Consider the following 19,939-nt stretch of genomic DNA (forward strand, 5'->3'; position numbering starts at 1 on the left):
TTCTCTACATGCCTGACACAGAAAAAAGAAAGGCAAACGGGACAGGAGAAAAACGAGTCATTTGTTCAAAATGGCCTCATAAATCATGGAAATCGCTTTAATTTGAATCCACCTCTGTTGTAAACATATCCCTTACCTTCAACATACTCCATGACCATGCAGAGGTGTCGCCGCGTTTCAAAGGAGCAGAACATCGAGACTACGAAAGGGTTCTCTGCGAAGGTCAGGATGTCCCGCTCCACAAACGCCTGCTGGATCTGGTTCCTCAGTATCAGATTCTGCTTGTTGATTTTCTTCATGGCAAAACGCTGACGTGTCTCCCTGTGGCGCACCAGGTAGACGGCACTTGAAAGAAGGTGAGACAGACGAGTACAGAAGAGGTGAAGTATCGAGGAAAACACAACGGATTTAAAATTTTTTTTTAGAAAGGATTAGTCAATCTGCTTGTACACATGAATTCAGAATAGTATGGACGTGTCAAGGTCGAAATCAGAATTTAAAACCTCTGGCACAAAATACCCAGCCCAAAGCTCATGACATTTATTTCCTTTTTGAGTTCTGTCCTTTTTCTTTCTGATCGACCTAAGCCAGTTTTAGGCAGCATTTAACATGCAGCAGCATGTGTACCGGTCCAGATTAAGAGGAGACCATATGTTACTCTTGCTGTGGAGTACATTTTAAATGCATGTCATTTTTCTTTGAATAAGTGAATAGACCAGTCCCTGAACATATGTTAAACATGCATTTTAAAATGTGCTCCTCAGTCCCGAGGGTCCTCCATTATTGGTGGTTTAATGATTCACTGTGCCAGGACGAAAGCCACTGCTTTTTAGAGCCTGACTGATTGACCGATGGATTCTGCTATCAATTCATTGACCAAAATGTGTTTATCAAACATTTGTGATAAAAATATGTAATAGTAAACATTAAACGTTATTGTCCAAAATGGCATCAGTGCTCTGCAACAGCTGCTGCAACTGAAATTCAGCTGGATTGAACAATTTGACAGCAACCGTGAAAACGAAATAAACAAAAACATGACATCAACCATAACATCAATATTTACCTGTTAAAGTAATCAAAGTGTTAAAATGCTAAATTTAAAATATGCTGTAAATCAAATAGCAGGAGAAAAGAAGATAAATATTATGTTTGTGTTGATATTGTTTTTTTCTGTTTCCACTACTTCCACCACATACTTCCTGCATGAAAAGTATTTTGATAACCACAGAGGCTCACTCTTGACCTTTAAAACAGTCATTCAAACAAAAAACAAAATAATAGCAAAATCTGAACTCAAAGTTATAGTATTAGATTCATCAGCAGATCACGTGTGCTCATTTATAGCAGAGGAGAAGGCTGAAGTTTAAAAACTCAGATGGACAACTGAGAAAATTTCATCCACTGACTTCAGTTAAGAGTTCTACAAAATTACTTTAAAAAGCTTGATTGGGTTTGATCTGGTTTCTTTGAGGAATCAATGAGGTCTAAATCCATCGCTTACCCGTAAGCTCCATTGCTGATCAGTTTGATGCTCTGAAAGTCTTCTTCACTCGGTGGCTTGATAGATCTCCCTCTTCCCTGGTGAAACCCGAAATTTAAAAAAATTGTAAATCTAATTTTAAAAGTGATTTGTTCTTAGTGGTTTTTTGTGTGTGTGTGTGTGTGTGTGTGTGTGTGTGTGTGTGTGTGTGTGTGTGTGTGTGTGTGTGTGTGTGTGTGTGTGTGTGTGTGTGTGTGTGTGTGTGTGTGTGTGTGTGTGTGTAAACTTGTGTGGAGTCATTTATATTGTGAGTATATAAATGCATGTAAACTCAGACTTGTCTGCACAGGTGTGTAATGTGTGTTTGTTCATCACCTCTGCAGAGTCATCGTTCTCTGGAGTATGTGGACCCTCGCTGTCGTAGCTGTCGAGGCTCACGATTTCTGCAGAGAAACATGTTCGTTAACGACCGAACCTGATGTCACAAAGAGGAGAGACGAAGCTCACGCTAAAACAACCGGCCTCCCACACTAATGCAAAAAGACAGCAAAACTGTAGCTGCTCAGACATCTTTAACAAAACAGCTATTCAAGTTTCAAAACAGCTGAAGGACCAAAAGCGTCAAATCATAGAAGGAAAAAAAATCTGAGAATGAAAATAGCTTCTTCCTATTAATCCTGTCTCCTTCAGCTCTCCCTCCCCCACACTTTGTTCTTATTCCCTCCACGAGCAGCACTGGCAGCTAATTTCCAGTGTTCTTGCACTCTTGTATGTGACAGCTGCTTGAATACACTGATTATACCACTGTTTTGTTGAAGCAGGGAAATAATCGCATGATAATTAACTGTGCAAAGCTTTTTAAAAATTCCGCTGTAGATATTAGCTACAAGTAAAATAAAAGCCACTGAGCTCAGAATCATACATTCTGTCAGTCTATATTTGACATGGAAAACAACTGATCTTGTCAACCGTCTCTGAAGGCGTGGATGTGCGGGCAGCTATGTGGGTGTGCATGTGTGCGTGACAATGTAGGTGCTAAAGAAAATGCACGATCAAGATATCGAGTGGCACATTGTAAGTAGAAATGAACTCAGAAAGACCAAACTGAACAGATTCCTCATGAATTCAGAAATAAAACCGCAGCAGTTTATTGTGAAGAGTTATTCTGGCCCATTTAACCCATCAGCTAATGAGCAGCTCTTGATGGATTAGACTGGGGACGGATGAGCAGATGTGAATTAGAACTGTGAGTTAGGGGGCCGGAGTTTGAGTCTTGAAGATTAATGAAAGAGAGCAACGCCACCACACTAGCAGCCAGCAAACAATCCAGGCAGATCAGACTCTACATCTATATCCTCGTCCTGAATATCCAGCAAAGCTGATCAATGTAGTACACACACACACACACACACACACACACACACACACACACACACACACACACACACACACACACACACACACACACACACACACACACACACACACACACACACACACACACACACACACACACACACACACACACACACACAAAATAGAGACAAAACAAAATACTGATGCAACATTCGACCCATTAATATTAATACATTTTGTAACTTGGATTCTTCTTCTTACTTTAGGTTGTGAAATAATGTTGATCTAAGTCTTAGAACTACTGTACCTTTAATTTTGGGGCTTTGCTGAATGTAAACAGGAATTATTGCAGTTTAATATACTAGAATATAAAATATACTGTTGCCATGGAGTCACTGATTATGCTGTGTTAACAGTCTTTTTCATAGCCTTCATTTATTTACTTGGCAAAGTGGCCCACTGAAGCAGAATTAACTATCAGGACAAGTGTCAGTGGTGAGGTGATGATGAAGTTATAAGGAGCACTTTAATGATTTATGGACATTTATTGGCGATGGACATCTGAGATAGAGGTGTCCTTGCAAAATGTAAGTCACACTGAATTAAAAATAAATGTGTGTCATATCTGTGTACTCAGGTTTGACCGAGTTGTGACTGAGAAGGATTACAGCTGTAATCAGGCGCTCTGTGTTTTAAAGTACCCTAATTGCGTCTACCAGCTAAAGCTGATGCCATAACTGCTAATCATGTTAAACAGGTCAAATCAGCTGGTTAAACAGCAAAAACAAACTTACTGATGTTTTTACAAGACCAGCTTGTACTAGTCACTTCCACTGCACCCAGTGAGACATGCGCCTCACTCTTTGAAAACCTTTGGTTTAAAGGAATTAGTCTGGGAAATAGGCCAGTTTGCCCTCTTGCTGAGAGGAAGATAAAAAGAATGATTTCATGTCTGCCCAGTAAATACTGCATGGGGCTCAAGCCAGGAGGTGGTTAGCTTAGTTTAGCTCAGCTCAGAGAGAATAGGGCTGGACCAGCACTGTGAATCATCACACCCTGTTGGAGAACAGCTCGCGTAGCTCTCTTCCTGCTTCTTCCTTTCCTCGCTCCTCCCTGACCTGTAAACTGTTCGCCCTCCGTCATCATCGAAGATGTTCCAGCCCTTAATTGAGTCATGGAGCTTTAAGTGAGAAAACACAGGAGCATCCAAAGTGAAAGTCTTTTACCCCTATAATCATAATGTCATTACTGACTAGTCAGACGATCTAATAAGTAATGACATGGAGCAGTTGTCGCACTGCATGATTTTTAATACTGTGGGTAAATTCCTGTAGAAACTGGAATGGAAATAGCAGCAGGATAGAAATCTGAGTCAGAACTGAATTTTGAAAACATCCTTTGCAGCTCTGTATTTTTTTTTCCCTTCATAAGCCAAGGCTTAACTTTTCTTCTCCTTTTCTATATTTCCATTCCAATGTCATCTTGGCTCATTCAGAAAAAAATATGACAACTGAGCAAATTTCTGCAGCCCAACAGAGCCACAGTCGCAGTTATCATTATTATTCAGCCTGAGCCGGGGATGTCAAAATATTCAGACCATAGATTCTATTCAGAATAACTATTACTGTATATTTTGCTCCCTTACCTTTGCTCTGATCTGTTTTATGGAATAATAATAAATCCAACAGTCAACAGACACACGGTATTTTCTCTCAGTGTTACTTAGAGGAATGTTTCAAAGTATACATCTGACAGTTGGGGTGCTGCGCCTCATGAGCAGTTGCTATCTCTTCAAAATATCGCCGGAGTGAACGAGGATATCCAGTTTAGTCTTTTTTACATCTTTCTCTGGGAAGAGTTAGGATGCTAGGAAGCGAGGAAAGTCATGCTGGCCTGATGAAATGCACCGTGTGTTTGAAAAATCCAGCACCTCTAAAGTTCACTAATTAACAATTTATAGTCAAACCAACAAACTATTACAGGTTGTAACTACTTCTTGACAAACAGCAGTCACTGTGTCACTGAGACTGTAAGATTGTATGAAGTAACTGCACCTCTGCTGTTGTTCAAGAAGGAGTTACAGCACACAACTGCCCCAAACAACACAAACTGCTGTTCTTACATCCCTGTTTGTGTATCTACTAAAAAAACAAGAAACAGCATGTTCATTTGTGAGCTTTAGATGCGTTAGTGGCGATATTTTTTCATATAGCTGTTTGGAGCTGCTTTCTGTCTTTACAGCGAGTTAGGTTAATCGCCTCCTGGCTCCAGCTCCGTACGTACCACAAAGACGTGGGAGGGATATTGATCGTCTCATCTGACTCCTGGAAAGAAAGTGAATAACTGAAACCAGAAAATGTCTGCCTGAAAACAGTCCTATGAATTCCCTTTCTCTCTACATATTTACCATTAAAACATATCAACCCTGACACATTTATCTTCTTTGTCTCACCCTCCAGTGGGTCCCTGGTCAGCCCCAATTGACTGATGATGTATCGAGGGATGTCGGCCTTCATTAGCTGCCCCTCCTTGGCATGGTCCTCCGCCGCCTCCAGCAGATGGTAAAACTCTTCAGGGTTGAACTCCTGTCATTAAAAGAACAAACAGTGTGGAGTCAAAGAAATCTTTAACACACAATTAGATCCATCTCAAACTGATATGGATGCAAAGATTCATCAGCATGCAGCATTCAGGATGTAAAAAAAAAAAGATCATTGCTGCTTTACCATTCTGACAAACTTAAATATATTTATGTCTGTGATCAAATTCCGCACCGACAGTTTTAACACCTTCAGATAGATTTGAGGATGCCGGCTGGTGCCCTGTCCACTCCAGTCAACACCAAATGATTTTCACTGGAACAATAACCCTTACTTTGAATATTGGATAACAAAAAGCAAACCATTGTCTTCTTCTGTTGCAAAATCTCACTGATCTTCAGAAAAAAGTTTCATCAGCCGAATGATGTTAAACAGTTTGATGGCTCTTACTGGTACTTCACCTTGATATGTCACTTTTATTCTTTTTTACAGATAATAATGATGGCACGATAATGAAGTAGTTTACATAGTGCTGGTCAAATGTCTATATATTAATATATATAGTTAAAGAGGGAAATACACCCTAAAATGGCTAATAATATCTCAGAAAAGCTAGACTGAACCATTGCTTGGTCTATGTTAGAAAACTGTAAAAAATATTTATTTTCCAAAGTAGCAGCTTTGGAAATCAACAGATGCTTAATTTACTGTAAGAGAACACTTAGAGAACCAATACATAAAATGTATGAAGCCGTAACTGGAATGAGTGATAAAAGTTGTTACTATTAATGCTGACTTGGTGTTTCTATTTATATAAATACTATCAGTTTTTTTTTAAACTCCCAATTATTGATATCTGTGTTGTAATCAAGAGTCCTGTGTTGGGCAATAATTGTTGTCGGTATGTTTATGCCTTATTGTGAGAAAATTGTTTCCCAGTATATCACATTTTCAGCTCTTGATATGTAACCATGAAAGCAGACTCCCTAGTTTGGAGTAACAAAAGGATGTGATAACAGCAAACAAAAGATGACTGTTAATGAACTGATGTTATATTGTGTCACATTACATAAACTTATCAAAGTAATTCTAAAAGTGTGCCCAACTCATAATCACAAAACCAGTTTACTTCAACCTGCAGTGAATTCATGACCAAACATCGCTATGGGGCTGTCAGACAAACACAATCAGTGTTAATACACTTCCAAACTTTAAATTGCTTTCTTACAAACATCCATTTTTTTCTGACTAAACAGCCTTTTGTAGTGTCCTGAGGGATTCAGTTCACTCCTGTTGGTGGAATAACATTTTGATTAGAAAGCCTGGGGCAGCCGGGATCATTTCCTCCCCAATCCTCTCATATCTGTTCCCTCTGACGACTACAGTCCGAGTACAGAAAGGGGGAATTAACCTGGCTCCTCTGATAGCGTGCTCTGCTCGAGGATAATATTCTCCCAGCTAACAGCCTACAGACTGTGTGACATTTTCACCAAATCAGACCTCGCGACTGACTTGAATGCTAAATGAACTCTATGGCCGCGGACAACATTTTATCTGTGCCCGTCCTGTCCTCTCTAACCTAAGGGCCACGAGGATCTAAAATCCCCCTCCACATTCTGCCTGACCCTATCGACCTCTTCTGATGGTCGCCTTGGCAACGGAAAGATGAGCCAAGGGGGTTTGGGAGGAGGAACCACACCAACAGCGAAAATGGGATACCATCAATCAGCGAGCCGGTATTCAGGTGTGGCTCAGCCGCCTGTGTATACAGAGAGGTTTTTTATTACCAAGTAAGTTTGGATGAATTGAACATGCCAAGGACACGGCTCCATCCTCCACAAGATTTGATACGCTGCTAAGGAGACTGACAAGTTGAGGAGGTGGACAGAATATCGTGCAGTTTCCAGTTAAGTTGGAAAAATATCCTGCGGCAAAAAGCGTGTACTCTGCTGCTGCCGAGCTCGTCTGATGTACTGAATGACGCGGCTTAAACAAAACTCTGACCTCTGCTGCATAATACAGTAAATTCCTACATCCACAGAACATCTCCAGTATTTAGAGAGCTTAAGGTGAAACAACATTTACTGGAAGCAAGTGAATGAACATGCATCTGTGTGCTTTAGCTTGTCTGTTTTTCCTGAATACGTGAGAAGTATGTTATGTGTAGTTTGTTGTTAAACCACGATAAAACCAAACTAAACAGAGTTGCTTAGAGATATATGCAGGTTTAACAACAGAAAAAAAAAAAGACATGGTCACTGCACAGCGTTAATGAGAACTGTCTATTTGTCGTAAAATGTCTTGTTGCTTTCTTTACTTTTTGGAAGCTAAAATAAAATCTATTCAAGTTCCTCTAAAATTATCTTAAAAACTCAGATTATCACATGAATCTCTCCTGAATAAAAAGTGAGGAACAAAGTCTGCAGCCCGTTGATCAGGCACCTGTAGTGAAAACTGCAAGCATCTGCTGTATACTATATATTTTAAGGATTTTACTCTTATTTTTTACTCTTAAATTATCTTCTAATCTATTTTGAATGTTTTTATCACTTTATTTTTATATAATAGTATTTGAATGATCTTAATCTATTCAACCATCCTCCCTAAATTTTGGACTTTAACAGCTTTCATTAATTCATTGTGGCATTGTCTTTTCTCTTTTAGTTCATTTTCATGCTGTTATTTTCATTTTTGTAGTTTGACTTAAAATCCTTGTAAATGAGGGTCTCCTTCAATGATCCTCTCGAGTATAATATATCAAGAATCAAGAGTGTCAAGTATCAACAAATGATGATGATATCTTGAATCTGCATATATGTGTATTTTTTCTTTCATGTTTATGATACTAACTTGATGAGTATCATTCACCTACAGTATATATTTCCTTTCTGCGGTCCTGGTTTTGGGCAAAAAGTGTAGATGAGGACAGGTTCTGTGTTGCGTTGTTGTTTTTTTGCTGCTATTGTGGAGTTTCTGATTACTTTGTAGAGCTTTGAATTGGAAATGTTTGCCATGTTGGTGACGTCATATACTGGCACTCAACTTGTGAGTGTTTTCAGTCTCCTTTATGTAACGCCCCAATGCCTGCACCAAACTCTTAAGACATACACGTACAAAAATACATCCTGTCTTTCACTCTTAAAACAAGCAAGAGTAAAACAATGCCATGTTAAAGATGAAAAGAGCCTGAAACCATCCCTTTTGTGGAGTGACAGCACAGCCCCCAGCTGTGACACACTTAGAAAACCCATGTTTCATCACTTCAGACTGAATGCACAGCAGATACTCTGCCCCACTTCTGCTCTTTTTTATGTGCCAATTCAGGGTGAAGGAGTCTGCCCTCCATCTGCGTGTGGGAGGACATGAGACTGTTTGAGCAGATGAAGGAGAACATGTTCAATCAGGCCTCTAGAACAATACACTTGATTAAATTAATGGTAATTTGGTGCAGAGTTTGGATTCTGGGTTTGTTTGACTATTTAACTAAACTAAGACTACACAACCAGACAGTGGGCTGGAACTCACCAAACACTCCAGCAGCCTGGCAGGACGAGAGATGATGATGAAGAGCTTTTTGACTAGCTCAATGACGAAGTTGACCTCTGAGCTCTCTGAGCGCTCGTATGCCTGACGAAGAAAGACAGAGAGACAGATCAGTTTATTAGGTGTCTGAGGCAGGAGACATCACTTTCACCTTCCTCTCCACCTCCATGACTCACAACTCACATCATGGAGCAGCTTCTCCAGGTTCTCCTGCAGTTCACAGAAGTAAACGCTGGTAATAAGCCCCTCTCGTGATTTGGTCAGGCAGTCTCTGGATAGCTCAGCAATCTGGTGGTGGATGAAGCTGAGGACCCCGTCGGCCAGTGGCAGGACACTTTCTGGGCAGTAATGCTGGATGAACTCAGCCAGCCTCTCCTCCATCTGAGCTGTGGCCTGATTAGAGACACGAAGGTGGTTAACAGTCATTAAGCAGAAGATAATGTGATTGCTTATCAAGCACAACATATCTGTGTCTGTAGATCGTCTAGTAGTCTGGAACTACTTCAGAACATGCTCTGAATAAATCCGATCGTCTGATTAATTACTCAAACATCCCCACGCATGGTTTTCTATGCACACATTTTTATGAGTGCCTTTTTGGTGTTTTATATCAGGACACGTCAGCTGTCTCCATCCGAGCTACCGAAAACCAGGGATTTCATACTGATGCTGCTACAGCCCAGCTAACATACCTCCACTACTCCCTGTGATGCTTTGGTGCTTTAAGTTACATGCAACAAATGACGAGACACTGCGTGATGATGCACCTTCTGCATGTTGCACGTCAGAGCTGCTATTTCCAGAGATATTCGTTCATTTTTAAATAATGATGAGAACACCACAAACATTTTTTAAATCAAACTAGGCTTTAAGATGTGAAAATGACGACCTGGACAAGACAAAGAGGCAATTTAAATGCCATTTTTGACACAGAATAATGTGTTATGCATGAGTCACAGAGATTAGGCAAACTTTAATTGACCTGTATAGAGTTACAACTATTTCAGACTTTGGCACTGTGTATTTTCTATGTTAATCTCAAATTGTTTTTGTACATTGATAACTTGATTTCTAGTGTGTTTTCATACTTTTCCCAACATCTGGCTGATTGTGTGTCAAATAGTGATTGTAATGTTTGACTATACATGTAATTAATTGCTGCTTTAGACACATAATTTGTCTGATCGGGCTGTGGTATTCTCAGAAATACATACTATACTGTATGCGTCTTTACAAATACAGGTTTGTGTAATGGGTATAACACACATTAAGTAAGCCCTGGTCCCTGGGAAATTACAGTTATAGAGCTTCTTCATTCTGGACTTTGCTTCCCATTGACACCAGACAGATCAGAAGTTGAATGTATTTTTCAAAAAGTCACTAAATTCAAATCTGATGAATATCAGACATGTTTCTGTGGTTATTGCTGTCTTTGAACCTTTGTTTTTATTTTCCTTTTCTTATTGCTGTTTTTGTTTCATTGTCGGTTGCAGGTTACTTTTCTTTCATGAAGAGAGATTTTACTTATTTTCAGAGTTTCTCTTTGCTTTTTCTGTTTTATTCTTGCGGTGAATTACATTTTTGTTTGTTGTTTTTGTGTGGTGCCCAGGAAGACTGGCAACCATTCTGTGGAAGCTAATAAGAATCCAAATAAAAAATTCATAATAAAGATGAATACACTGTACAGTAAATAATCTAGAATCTAGTCATTTGATGACTCTGATAGGAGCTGTTTAGTGGTCAGTACAGATTATCCAGCTGATACAGTAAATAACCCAAATATTGCACGTGGTTCAGCAAAATGCTTTCAAAAAGTACAGTGTGTGTGTGTGTGTGTGTGTGTGTGTGTGTGTGTGTGTGTGTGTGTGTGTGTGTGTGTGTGTGTGTGTGTGTGTGTGTGTGTGTGTGTGTGTGTGTGTGTGTGTGTGTGTGTGTGTGTGTTTAAGGACACCTGCCTGCAGTGTCACATACATTTCTTCACACACAGTTCTCTGTTCATGAAGATAGTTGTGTGTCTCTCCAACACATGAGTCATGTATCTATGTCTCAGGGTATAACACACAGAAGCAGGATTAAAAGACCTGAATTCAGAATAGCAAGTACAATCAGGCTCACCTATTTTGGTTTGTGAGACAAAAAAAACAAGTTTACTAAAGAAGACTGTGAAGCGAAATGCTGTCACTAAAACAGGTCCATGTGGTAGCCTGACTCATCTTGACTGAGGTTATAATTTCTGCAGGTTCATACTTCAGGACATTGATTTGATCCCAGGTGTTTCTTCAGGCATTAGCCATCTCCAGATCAGATTCGTGTAATGTCTAGCGACCTAATAATATCATACAGTACATTGATATTTGTTTTGCCTCAAACACTTTCAAGTCCCGGATGCCTGCCTACAAAGCCAAGAGTGTCCTGGCACCTGTTTACGTCCGAGGCTCTAGTGAAACCCTTTTTAATGTTGCAAGAACTGTCTGATCTCCTGCACACCTGGAGTCCCCAACCCCTCACAAAAGTCCTCACAAAGACGACGACACTTTTCTTTGTTCTTGCAGCCCTTTGCACTGCGTCCCAGTGCAGATCTGGGGCCATAAATCTCAACGATACGTATGCACAAAAACTATGCATACAATGCTGTGTATAAAATAAGTGTAGAAAGAATGTGTGCCGTTCACCAGGCAGAATACAGTTTGCTAAAGAACGCTTCAGAAGATGTTATAAAAAGGACATTAAATTTATGACTTAAACTCACAGTAATACATTATTTAAGTTGCATGCCAATTTTACCCTTAAGTTATTTTGGCAGTGCTCTGCACAGGATTCTGTAGGACGTCAATCAAAAGTGTATTTATTAACCAAATTTGAAAATATTTATGAGTAAGGAGTTTACTCATTCTTCTCATGATTCCCCATACGGATGCTCCATAAATTAATTATTGATGGCCTTCCTAATGTTTAAAAGTGATGACTCAGATATCACTGCAATGACGGTTTATAGTTGTGTGTATTAAATTAGTAGTAAAGATGCTGTAAAAAGCCACAGCCATGTTTAACAGTCATGCGTAATGACAGCTGGCAAAGCTGCACAATCTGTAAAACTGCACATGTTGTTCTCATTGATGGGTATAATTAGCGATAGGGTGGGCTCAAATATTGATTAGCAAACATTTGTTTAAAGGCATTGCTAAATACATTTACGGCTAACTGTGGGAGCGGAAATCAGGCTTGTATGTGTGCCTTATTCCACGGTGATTAAGATGTATAAAACAGAATCAGATGAACAAGTGGCTCCATAAATGTGTCAAGAAGAATGTTTATGCATAGTCTGTCTTTGTTCACCCAGTTTTAGTCATCAATCTGCAGACTTTGATGCAGCTGGCCCTGTAAAATGCAGAAATTCCAATGTACGTATTATGTAATACTCGCAGTTTCACTTCTTCCAAAATCTTCTGCAACCAGAAATTCACACTTTTAATCTGATTTTCCATAGTTAATAAAAGGAAAATAAGTCTGCCTTTTATGTAGAGTCTGAAATTTAAATGTGTTCTGGGGAGTGTTTTTTTTAGTTTGTTTACTAGATGTTTTGCATAGATGTTCCCACCCTGTGGCACAAACGTACTTACTTGAAAGATCTGACTTCTGCAAGTAAAGAGTCTCTCTGGATAAAAGAATGTGTTTTAAATGTAGCTAAGAGATGGCCACTACCGGTATGCATATTGTCTGTGTGTGTGTTTGACGTGTGTGCAGAGGTGCAGTTTACACGTGTATTTGTTTGTGTGAGCCTGACCTTGGGGAAGCGCTCCTTGTAGACATGGTTCATCATCACTATTTCATTGTCATAGCAGGATGGAGAGCGCCCCGGGCTGCAAAGAGACCAACACAGAGAGCAGGTGTGAAACATACTGGACCGATGGAAAAAAATCTAAGAAGGTAGGACTGAGCGAGGGGAGGCAGCAGAGAGAGATGCATTTCTAAATTGTTCACTTGAATCAAGGAATAATTCACTGCCACCCCGTCAGTGTATTATGTTAATCGACTGATCACAAATTCCGTACACTCTGTTTCTTTAATGGATCCGGCATCTTCCTGCATGTCATGCCGCACTCTTCAATCCCAAGCATAGTACAGATGTCAGAAACTGGCATATATACGTAAGAGTCACCTGTATGTTTCAGACACACACATGCACAAACGTAATGCTACGCAAAATCGACATGTGGCAGTGTCAAAGCACAAAAATAAACTTCATTTCACAGCAACTAATCCTATGCTGATCCACACATTCACAAAAGAAAAGCAATTTATGAAGAGACGGCTGTTGGTAAACCCATTACAGTTAAGCGTCGCAGACTTATTGTTGTGATATGAAGGGTGACAATGAGACCCGTCAAGGTACGCAATAAAGGCATTCTACGTGTACTGAAGCCACAAGATGTTATCTAGGCCAGCGACTACAGAGGAGCTCCATATGAAAACTGAATACTGATAAGTAGTGATGTGTCGTATGTAGTTAGGCCATGTTGCATCCAGGGGGAGGCTATAATAGGTGTGGTATGAGGGAGTGTACACCAGAGGTTTCGGCTAATAGAGAAGCTACTGCACCCTGGAGAGGCTCAAAGCACTGGAAGGTAGATTGATACTGATATAATAACTGCAATGGAAAATATCCTCACCCGGAGTACATTCAAATACTGTGACTGCAGCTTTTAAGTACTTGTGCTGCATTTGAGTGTTTTTTTTTCTACTTTCTGCGCTTACCTCAATTTTGAGGTAAATGTTGTACATTTTACACACAAACAATATGATCAACATCAAAAAATATGATAATATTTATCCGTCCACTAGTCCACAGTAATACGTCAAGGTTAATTCTGGTGCTTTTCTATATTTTTCAAGAAGAAAAATATATTTCTTTTAAAGATCTAAGTGAATAGGGCATTAGAGTGTCCCTCAATAATTCTCACCTTTTTTGTGACACTCAGTCCTAAAGCCAATTCCTTCTAAAGATATAAATCTTTAAAAAGAAGACACAAATATATACTTTAATTTTTTTTTAAAAGACTAAGCAATTTCCTCAAAACCACTGGGTACTATAGTTTCTAGCAAAGTTTAAACATGAGTAAAGATTGGATTTGTTAGGTGGCAATTTTCAGCTATGAATGAATACATATTCAATGCTCTCGTGCTCGAGTACTTGCAACGGTGTGAAGGTCTATGACACAGAAAACTGGTGTTTTCAATCAGGTCATCACTGGTTTTGGTCTTTTTATGGGATCACCACCAGCTCATAGGGCTGCACATTTAATCGTATTAAAAACGTAATCTCATTTCTAAATGGCAATAATTCTGCCATATTTTCATCAGGGACCGCAGCAGCATAAAAACAAGTGCTCCCACAACATGTGGCGTTAATCCACGTGATGGCGAGCAGCAGAAACTAGCAGTAAGGGTGAATGAGAGAAAACGGCTTAAAGAAAACATTTAAAAAAAAAAAAGAATTCTTGATCAAAGGTTGTGTAAATAATACACAAGAGATTGAAGCTTTTGTGTTCTTTGTCAGATTCATGAAGCTGCTGCATTAAAGCTTCAAACAAGAGATTTCCCTTTCTGTTGTCCAAATTGATGTGCCCGGTTCTACATCAAGCACCATTATATTTTTCTGAATTTTCTTCTGTATCATGTGAATCAGTGCAATTAACATTTATATTGAAAAAAGATCATGAGAAAATCTGGATTTCAATTCTGAGTAAGAAAATTGTGACTCATTTGTTCTAGAAACCCGCAGCTCTACCACTTTATCCTCTAAACTGTAGATACAACTGGCTCCACATTGATTTACTTCAACATTCAAGTGCTGCTGAAATATCAGTGATAATCCTGTATTATATAATATACTTTGTATACTCTTCAGTATATATTTGAATAATCACTTATTTTGCATACTTTAAGGGCACGTTGCTTGTGATACTTCTTTACTTTCACTTAATAGTAAGATGTTAAACGTAGTACTTTCACCTGTAAATGAGTGTTTTATAGGGCAGTATTCATATCAAGTTAAAGAACCTGACTTCTTCTTCCAATACTGTATAATTATATGATAAAAGTACATTAAGATGGAATAACAGTGATGGTAAATCCAGACATGTAGGAAATATTACCAAGTTACGTATTTTATAAATATCCTATCTTCAAAGACAAAAGGGGTTAATAAATCAAATCTCTCTTCTCTCTAAATGGTAACTGCAGAGATTAAAGCTCTGGCACATACTGAACACAGAAGGGGGATTATACAAGATAAATGATGGAGAGCCCTTTGCATCTCTGTCAAACTAATTAAGTGTGTACCTTTCATTATCTTAAAGGGCGGCTGGATATCCTTTCATAACAGTTTAGCTTGTTGAATTATGGTTACATGAGTGTATTTCTTACATCAGATCATCTCTCCACAATTTAACTATCTACCAATAGGTGTTTAAGAAATGTTGGTATCTTTTTGAAGAATCTAAAATTATTCCGTGCCACTGGCCACACACTGAGCAGAAAGTTTAAACAATGAATCATGAAGACGAAATGTCACAGCATATAAAGCTGTGAGTAAAAGGCAAAATGTTTCCATAACCAAAAACTGGGGCTACACTGTGCCAGCATGTACTATATGTCCTTAGAAGGCTTTTGCTCTCAGGGATAAATTGCATTTATAGAAAGTTGTATTAAAATGAGATAGATGCCTGGCAGAGGACGTCTTCATTTGCTTACAGTTTTTCACGATCGCTAAGACACATTTCTTGAAACATTGCACCCTTTTCTCAAAACTGTAGGCACAAAACCCAGTTTTCAAACTATGCTCTAAGCCTGTCAAAATGAAAACACTACTGAGCAGTCATTACACACTGCATCAACAAATAGAAAACACAATGTTCAGGGCATGTAGCTCCGGAAAAAAAGGTTTGTTTACAACGCAGTTAATGCATTTTGAATTAAAAAAAGAAGAAAAAAACATTTCAAACTCAGTGGATTCAGCATGTTTGTAAAGTTGTGGAAAAGAACAAAAAGAAAATATAACTGAAAAGATGTTTCATTGGAGGACACGTCAATGATCCAAATGCGACACTGTTGATTCCTTCAAAATGTTCAATATGTAACTCTGTTGTTTCTCATGCAGTCTAATAGTGTTGTTCTATTAGGGCCTTTTGTTGCTGGGAGAACATCAGTGTCCTTCCACACTCACATGGCAATCTTTCAATTCTACAAAAAGTGAACATGTAATTAACATGGTTTGTTACAGCAGCTCAGATTTCATCAAAAATTGTTTTTTTTTTGTCTTGGGCTTCCTTGCCCTCGTCCTCTTTCTCTAAGTGTCCCACCTCTTACACTCATTTTACTATGTCTCTGCGATTGCTTCTGTTAATTGTTGATATGAACCCTCAACCTGCACTCTGAACTGGCTTATATTGGTTTCATTATGTAATTTGCAACAAATGCCATCAATTTTTAGTAGTTGTGTTTAAGCTATGACACTTGTGCTTTGATTGAGTTCAACTTTTGCTACCTGCAGTCACTATTATGCATCACAAGTGCATCACAGTGAAAACTGTGTTTTAATGAGTGAGAATGTGTTTCTAGTTTTGCAAAATGAGTCAATGAGATCTGCAAATTGTGTCTAACTCAGTGAAAATTGTTTATGGTTTGGCCAGAAGATTGTGTGATTCAATTAATGGGTTCAGGCTACTGAGTGTTTGGTTCAGAGAATGGGGTTTAGCGATTAAGAAAAAACGAATGCCCATGACCTGCTGTGTTCTCACCTGAGGCTTCGAGAGCGAGGGCGGACGTGCGGTGATCGTCGCCCCCCGTCATCGTCTGTGATGCTCTCTGTGCTGCCAAAGTGCTTGGACAGGAAGTGCAACTCGTCCATGGTTGGCTGAAAGGGCAGCTGGTGCAGGCGCTCCTGGGACGAGCTGGATGACTGTAGAGACACCAGAGACAGGAAAACAAGACAAGGTCAAAGAGTGAAATGCTCTTTGTTAGAGAAGAGAAGAGAAGAGAAGAGAAGAGAAGAGAAGAGAAGAGAAGAGAAGAGAAGAGAGAGAGAGGAGAGGAGAGGAGAGGAGAGGAGAGGAGAGGAGAGGAGAGGAGAGGAGAGGAGAGGAGAGGAGAGGAGAGGAGAGGAGAGGAGAGGAGAGGAGAGGAGAGGAGAGGAGAAGAGAAGAGAAGAGAAGAGAAGAGAAGAGAAGAGAAGAGAAGAGAAGAGAAGAGAAGAGAAGAGAAGAGAAGAGAAGAGAAGAGAAGAGAAGAGAAGAGAAGAGAAGAGAAGAGAAGAGAAGAGAAGAGAAGAGAAGAGAAAACAAGGTGTACTATGTTGAGAGTGGGTGGAAAGAACTGAAACAAAGGAACTACTATAAGTTAAAAGAACAAGAAAGGAGAAACAAGGAAAATAACCAGAAGCAGTTAGTGTAGGAGGGCAAAACAGAATAAAGTGGACTGAAAAGACTACAGGGAATGAAAGAGTCATGTAATGTAAAAGTTGACTGCTGCTTTAAGCGTCTAAAACCTGGGGGGGGGGGGTCAAATGGCAGCGCTATTTGGTCTTAAACAGAAGACTTTTCTTTGGCACAGGAGGGAAAAACCAGCCTGGATCAATGGGAGGTTTAATGAACACATCTCCCAATGGGACACCATGGTCGGCTCTGGCCACACAATGATTTCTCCTATAAAAATCCATTTAAAACTCCACTCAGGTCTTTAGCCACTTGCAAGCTGCAGAAAAGCTTTGAAATGATGATGGTGTGAATGCAGCAAGTCCAGCCAACAGAATCAATTAAGTAGTTCCCTGGAGACACAGAAAGCTTGAAGGCTGAGGAAAATACCTTTGGATATGATGTTTGTCACACATGAAAAATGTTTCACATCTGTCTAGCTCCTTTCATGCAGTCACAGGCAGAATTTCTCTTTACTTTACTGTCTTTAGATTTCCCTCACTGGTGTCTTAGCCCCTCCCACCACAGAACAGATGCAAGATAAGGAAACACATTTTTAGAAAAATGAGACATCCTTTCCTCTCAGGCGTCATCTAAAGTCAGTTTTCCTGATGACACAGCTGGATCATCTGCCAGGCATCTCTTCTGTGATCTTTTGATGACTTGCAGTTTGTATTTGTTTAGATAGGTACTGTCCAAATAATAATGATTACATTACCATTAGTTTTTTCTCTTTCCTTCCACAAGGCAAAACCTACATGCTTTCCCTGAAAATAAATAGTTTGAAGAATTAACACAAATACTTATAATCTTCCGGTCTATATAACCAGTTTGTTTTCGGCTTCACTGCTCAGGTACCACTGCAACTCTCAAGCTAATCTACAAATTATTTGTATGTATATTTTGTTATTTCATACCTTTACAGTGTCAAAGGTGATTTAATCGAAATAACACTAATGGAAAATGTATTTATTGTTAACGTAAGACAAAGTCTCCGCTTCATCTTGACTATGACGTTGTCCACCATACAAGTTAAGAGGTTAATGACAAAATAATGAAACAGGTTTACGGTTCTTTTGATTTTAAGACCTTCAGTTACACCAAACTCCTCCACACACACACACACACACACACACACACACACACACACGCACGCACACACACACACACACACACACACACACACACACACACACACACACATATTCTCCTTTCATCAGCTCTGCTCAGTATGCAAGGGTCCTGCTGTAACTAATCATGCGAGTAATGGCCCATGTAAGAACCAGCCGAGCACTGAAAACTGATGGGATGGACGGGGGGAATGAGTGACGGAGGTGGAGAAGAGTGTGGAGACACAGAGCGACCATCTTCACTCTCATCTAGCAGTAGAACGAGATTAATGACCCATCTACTGTACAGTGTGTGTGTGTGTGTGTGTGTGTGTGTGTGTGTGTGTGTGTGTGTGTGTGTGTGTGTGTGTGTGTGTGTGTGTGTGTGTGTGTGTGTGTGTGTGTGTGTGTGTGTGTGTGTGTGTGTGTGTGTGTGTGATGCTGTGAGGAGATGCACGACAGGCAGTCAATGAAAGAAATGAAGTGTGAAAAGCAGCAAAGATGCAGAGGAAGTGATTGTGTTCAGGATTGCACAGAAATGTGCAGGGAGTGGCTTATGAGTCAACACCTCCACCTGAGCATCAGACACATTCTGGTCTGTTTCTCTAATGCAGTATTTACCAAATGGTCCTTGACAGTCTTCATTTTTCTGAGTAATCTCTTTCGCTCCAAACATCTCGCTCTCAGACTAAAGTGAACATTGTTATTGTCTCTCTGTTTGCTTCAAATCATGTTTCATTTCCACTCACAGTCTTTTTTATTTGTCTTTGTAGACCGTCTTTATCATCACTCTGCTTCTCTGGGGATAAAGTCAAGGATAGAATAATAGTTAGCGGAACACTTTGCGCCTGCGAGGCAGAAATACAGATTGGTTTTATTTCGTTTTAATTAGCGCTGCTTTACTTCTTCCAGAAAGGCCAAGCCATCAGTTGCAGATAAATCAGGTCGATCATATCTTAGCAACTGATTAGTTATTTTTAGTTGTGGTTTACATGTGATGCATGTTGTTGCCACTTAAATAATCGTCTGAGATTCACAACAGCAAGTCCAAAGTCAAAGAGCGCAGGGGTGCGCATGTTTATGTATGCATGGCATTCAGCTGCAACTATGGCGTGTAATCACTTCAAAGCACAACGGAACAAAAGTAGCAACTTCAGAGCATGAATTTACCGGCACCATGGTGGAGTTTATGCATGAAAATATATGCAAATAAATTCTTTGAGTGAAATACATATTCATGCCAGAGATACAAAAGCCACATCATGTATTTAGAAACAGAAACATGACTTGAGCAGCTGAATTAGCAAAAGAAAAGAGCAATAGATCCAACAATGTTAAAACTTTTCCCCTGTTTCACTGCTAATCTCGACATGAAAGACATTCAAGGTGTTTGATCCCTGTGAGTTTTAACTTTCCCGCTGCGGAGAGGGGAAAGGG

At 39.6% G+C, this 19,939-nt stretch overlaps 1 protein-coding gene across 3 annotated transcripts in view; it reads right to left on the reverse strand.

Moving 5' to 3' along the window:
- Nucleotides 1-19,939, reverse strand: part of LOC138620260 (microtubule-associated serine/threonine-protein kinase 1-like) — a 78,288-nt gene that overhangs the window by 19,800 nt on the left and 38,549 nt on the right. For all 3 annotated transcript variants that reach the window (XM_069697287.1, XM_069697286.1, XM_069697288.1), the window contains 8 exons: nucleotides 16,722-16,882; nucleotides 12,707-12,782; nucleotides 9,106-9,315; nucleotides 8,905-9,006; nucleotides 5,292-5,424; nucleotides 1,859-1,926; nucleotides 1,505-1,581; nucleotides 137-345 (listed from right to left, as the gene is read on the reverse strand). In XM_069697287.1, coding sequence (XP_069553388.1) covers nucleotides 137-345; nucleotides 1,505-1,581; nucleotides 1,859-1,926; nucleotides 5,292-5,424; nucleotides 8,905-9,006; nucleotides 9,106-9,315; nucleotides 12,707-12,782; nucleotides 16,722-16,882 — 1,036 coding nt within the window. The remainder of the gene's footprint in view (nucleotides 1-136; nucleotides 346-1,504; nucleotides 1,582-1,858; nucleotides 1,927-5,291; nucleotides 5,425-8,904; nucleotides 9,007-9,105; nucleotides 9,316-12,706; nucleotides 12,783-16,721; nucleotides 16,883-19,939) is intronic.

The sequence above is a fragment of the Brachyistius frenatus genome, unplaced genomic scaffold, assembly GCF_029030835.1.
Source record: "Brachyistius frenatus isolate BFR_SWC_R1_liver_20210118 unplaced genomic scaffold, ASM2903083v1 Contig_23, whole genome shotgun sequence".
NCBI lineage: Eukaryota > Metazoa > Chordata > Actinopteri > Embiotocidae > Brachyistius > Brachyistius frenatus.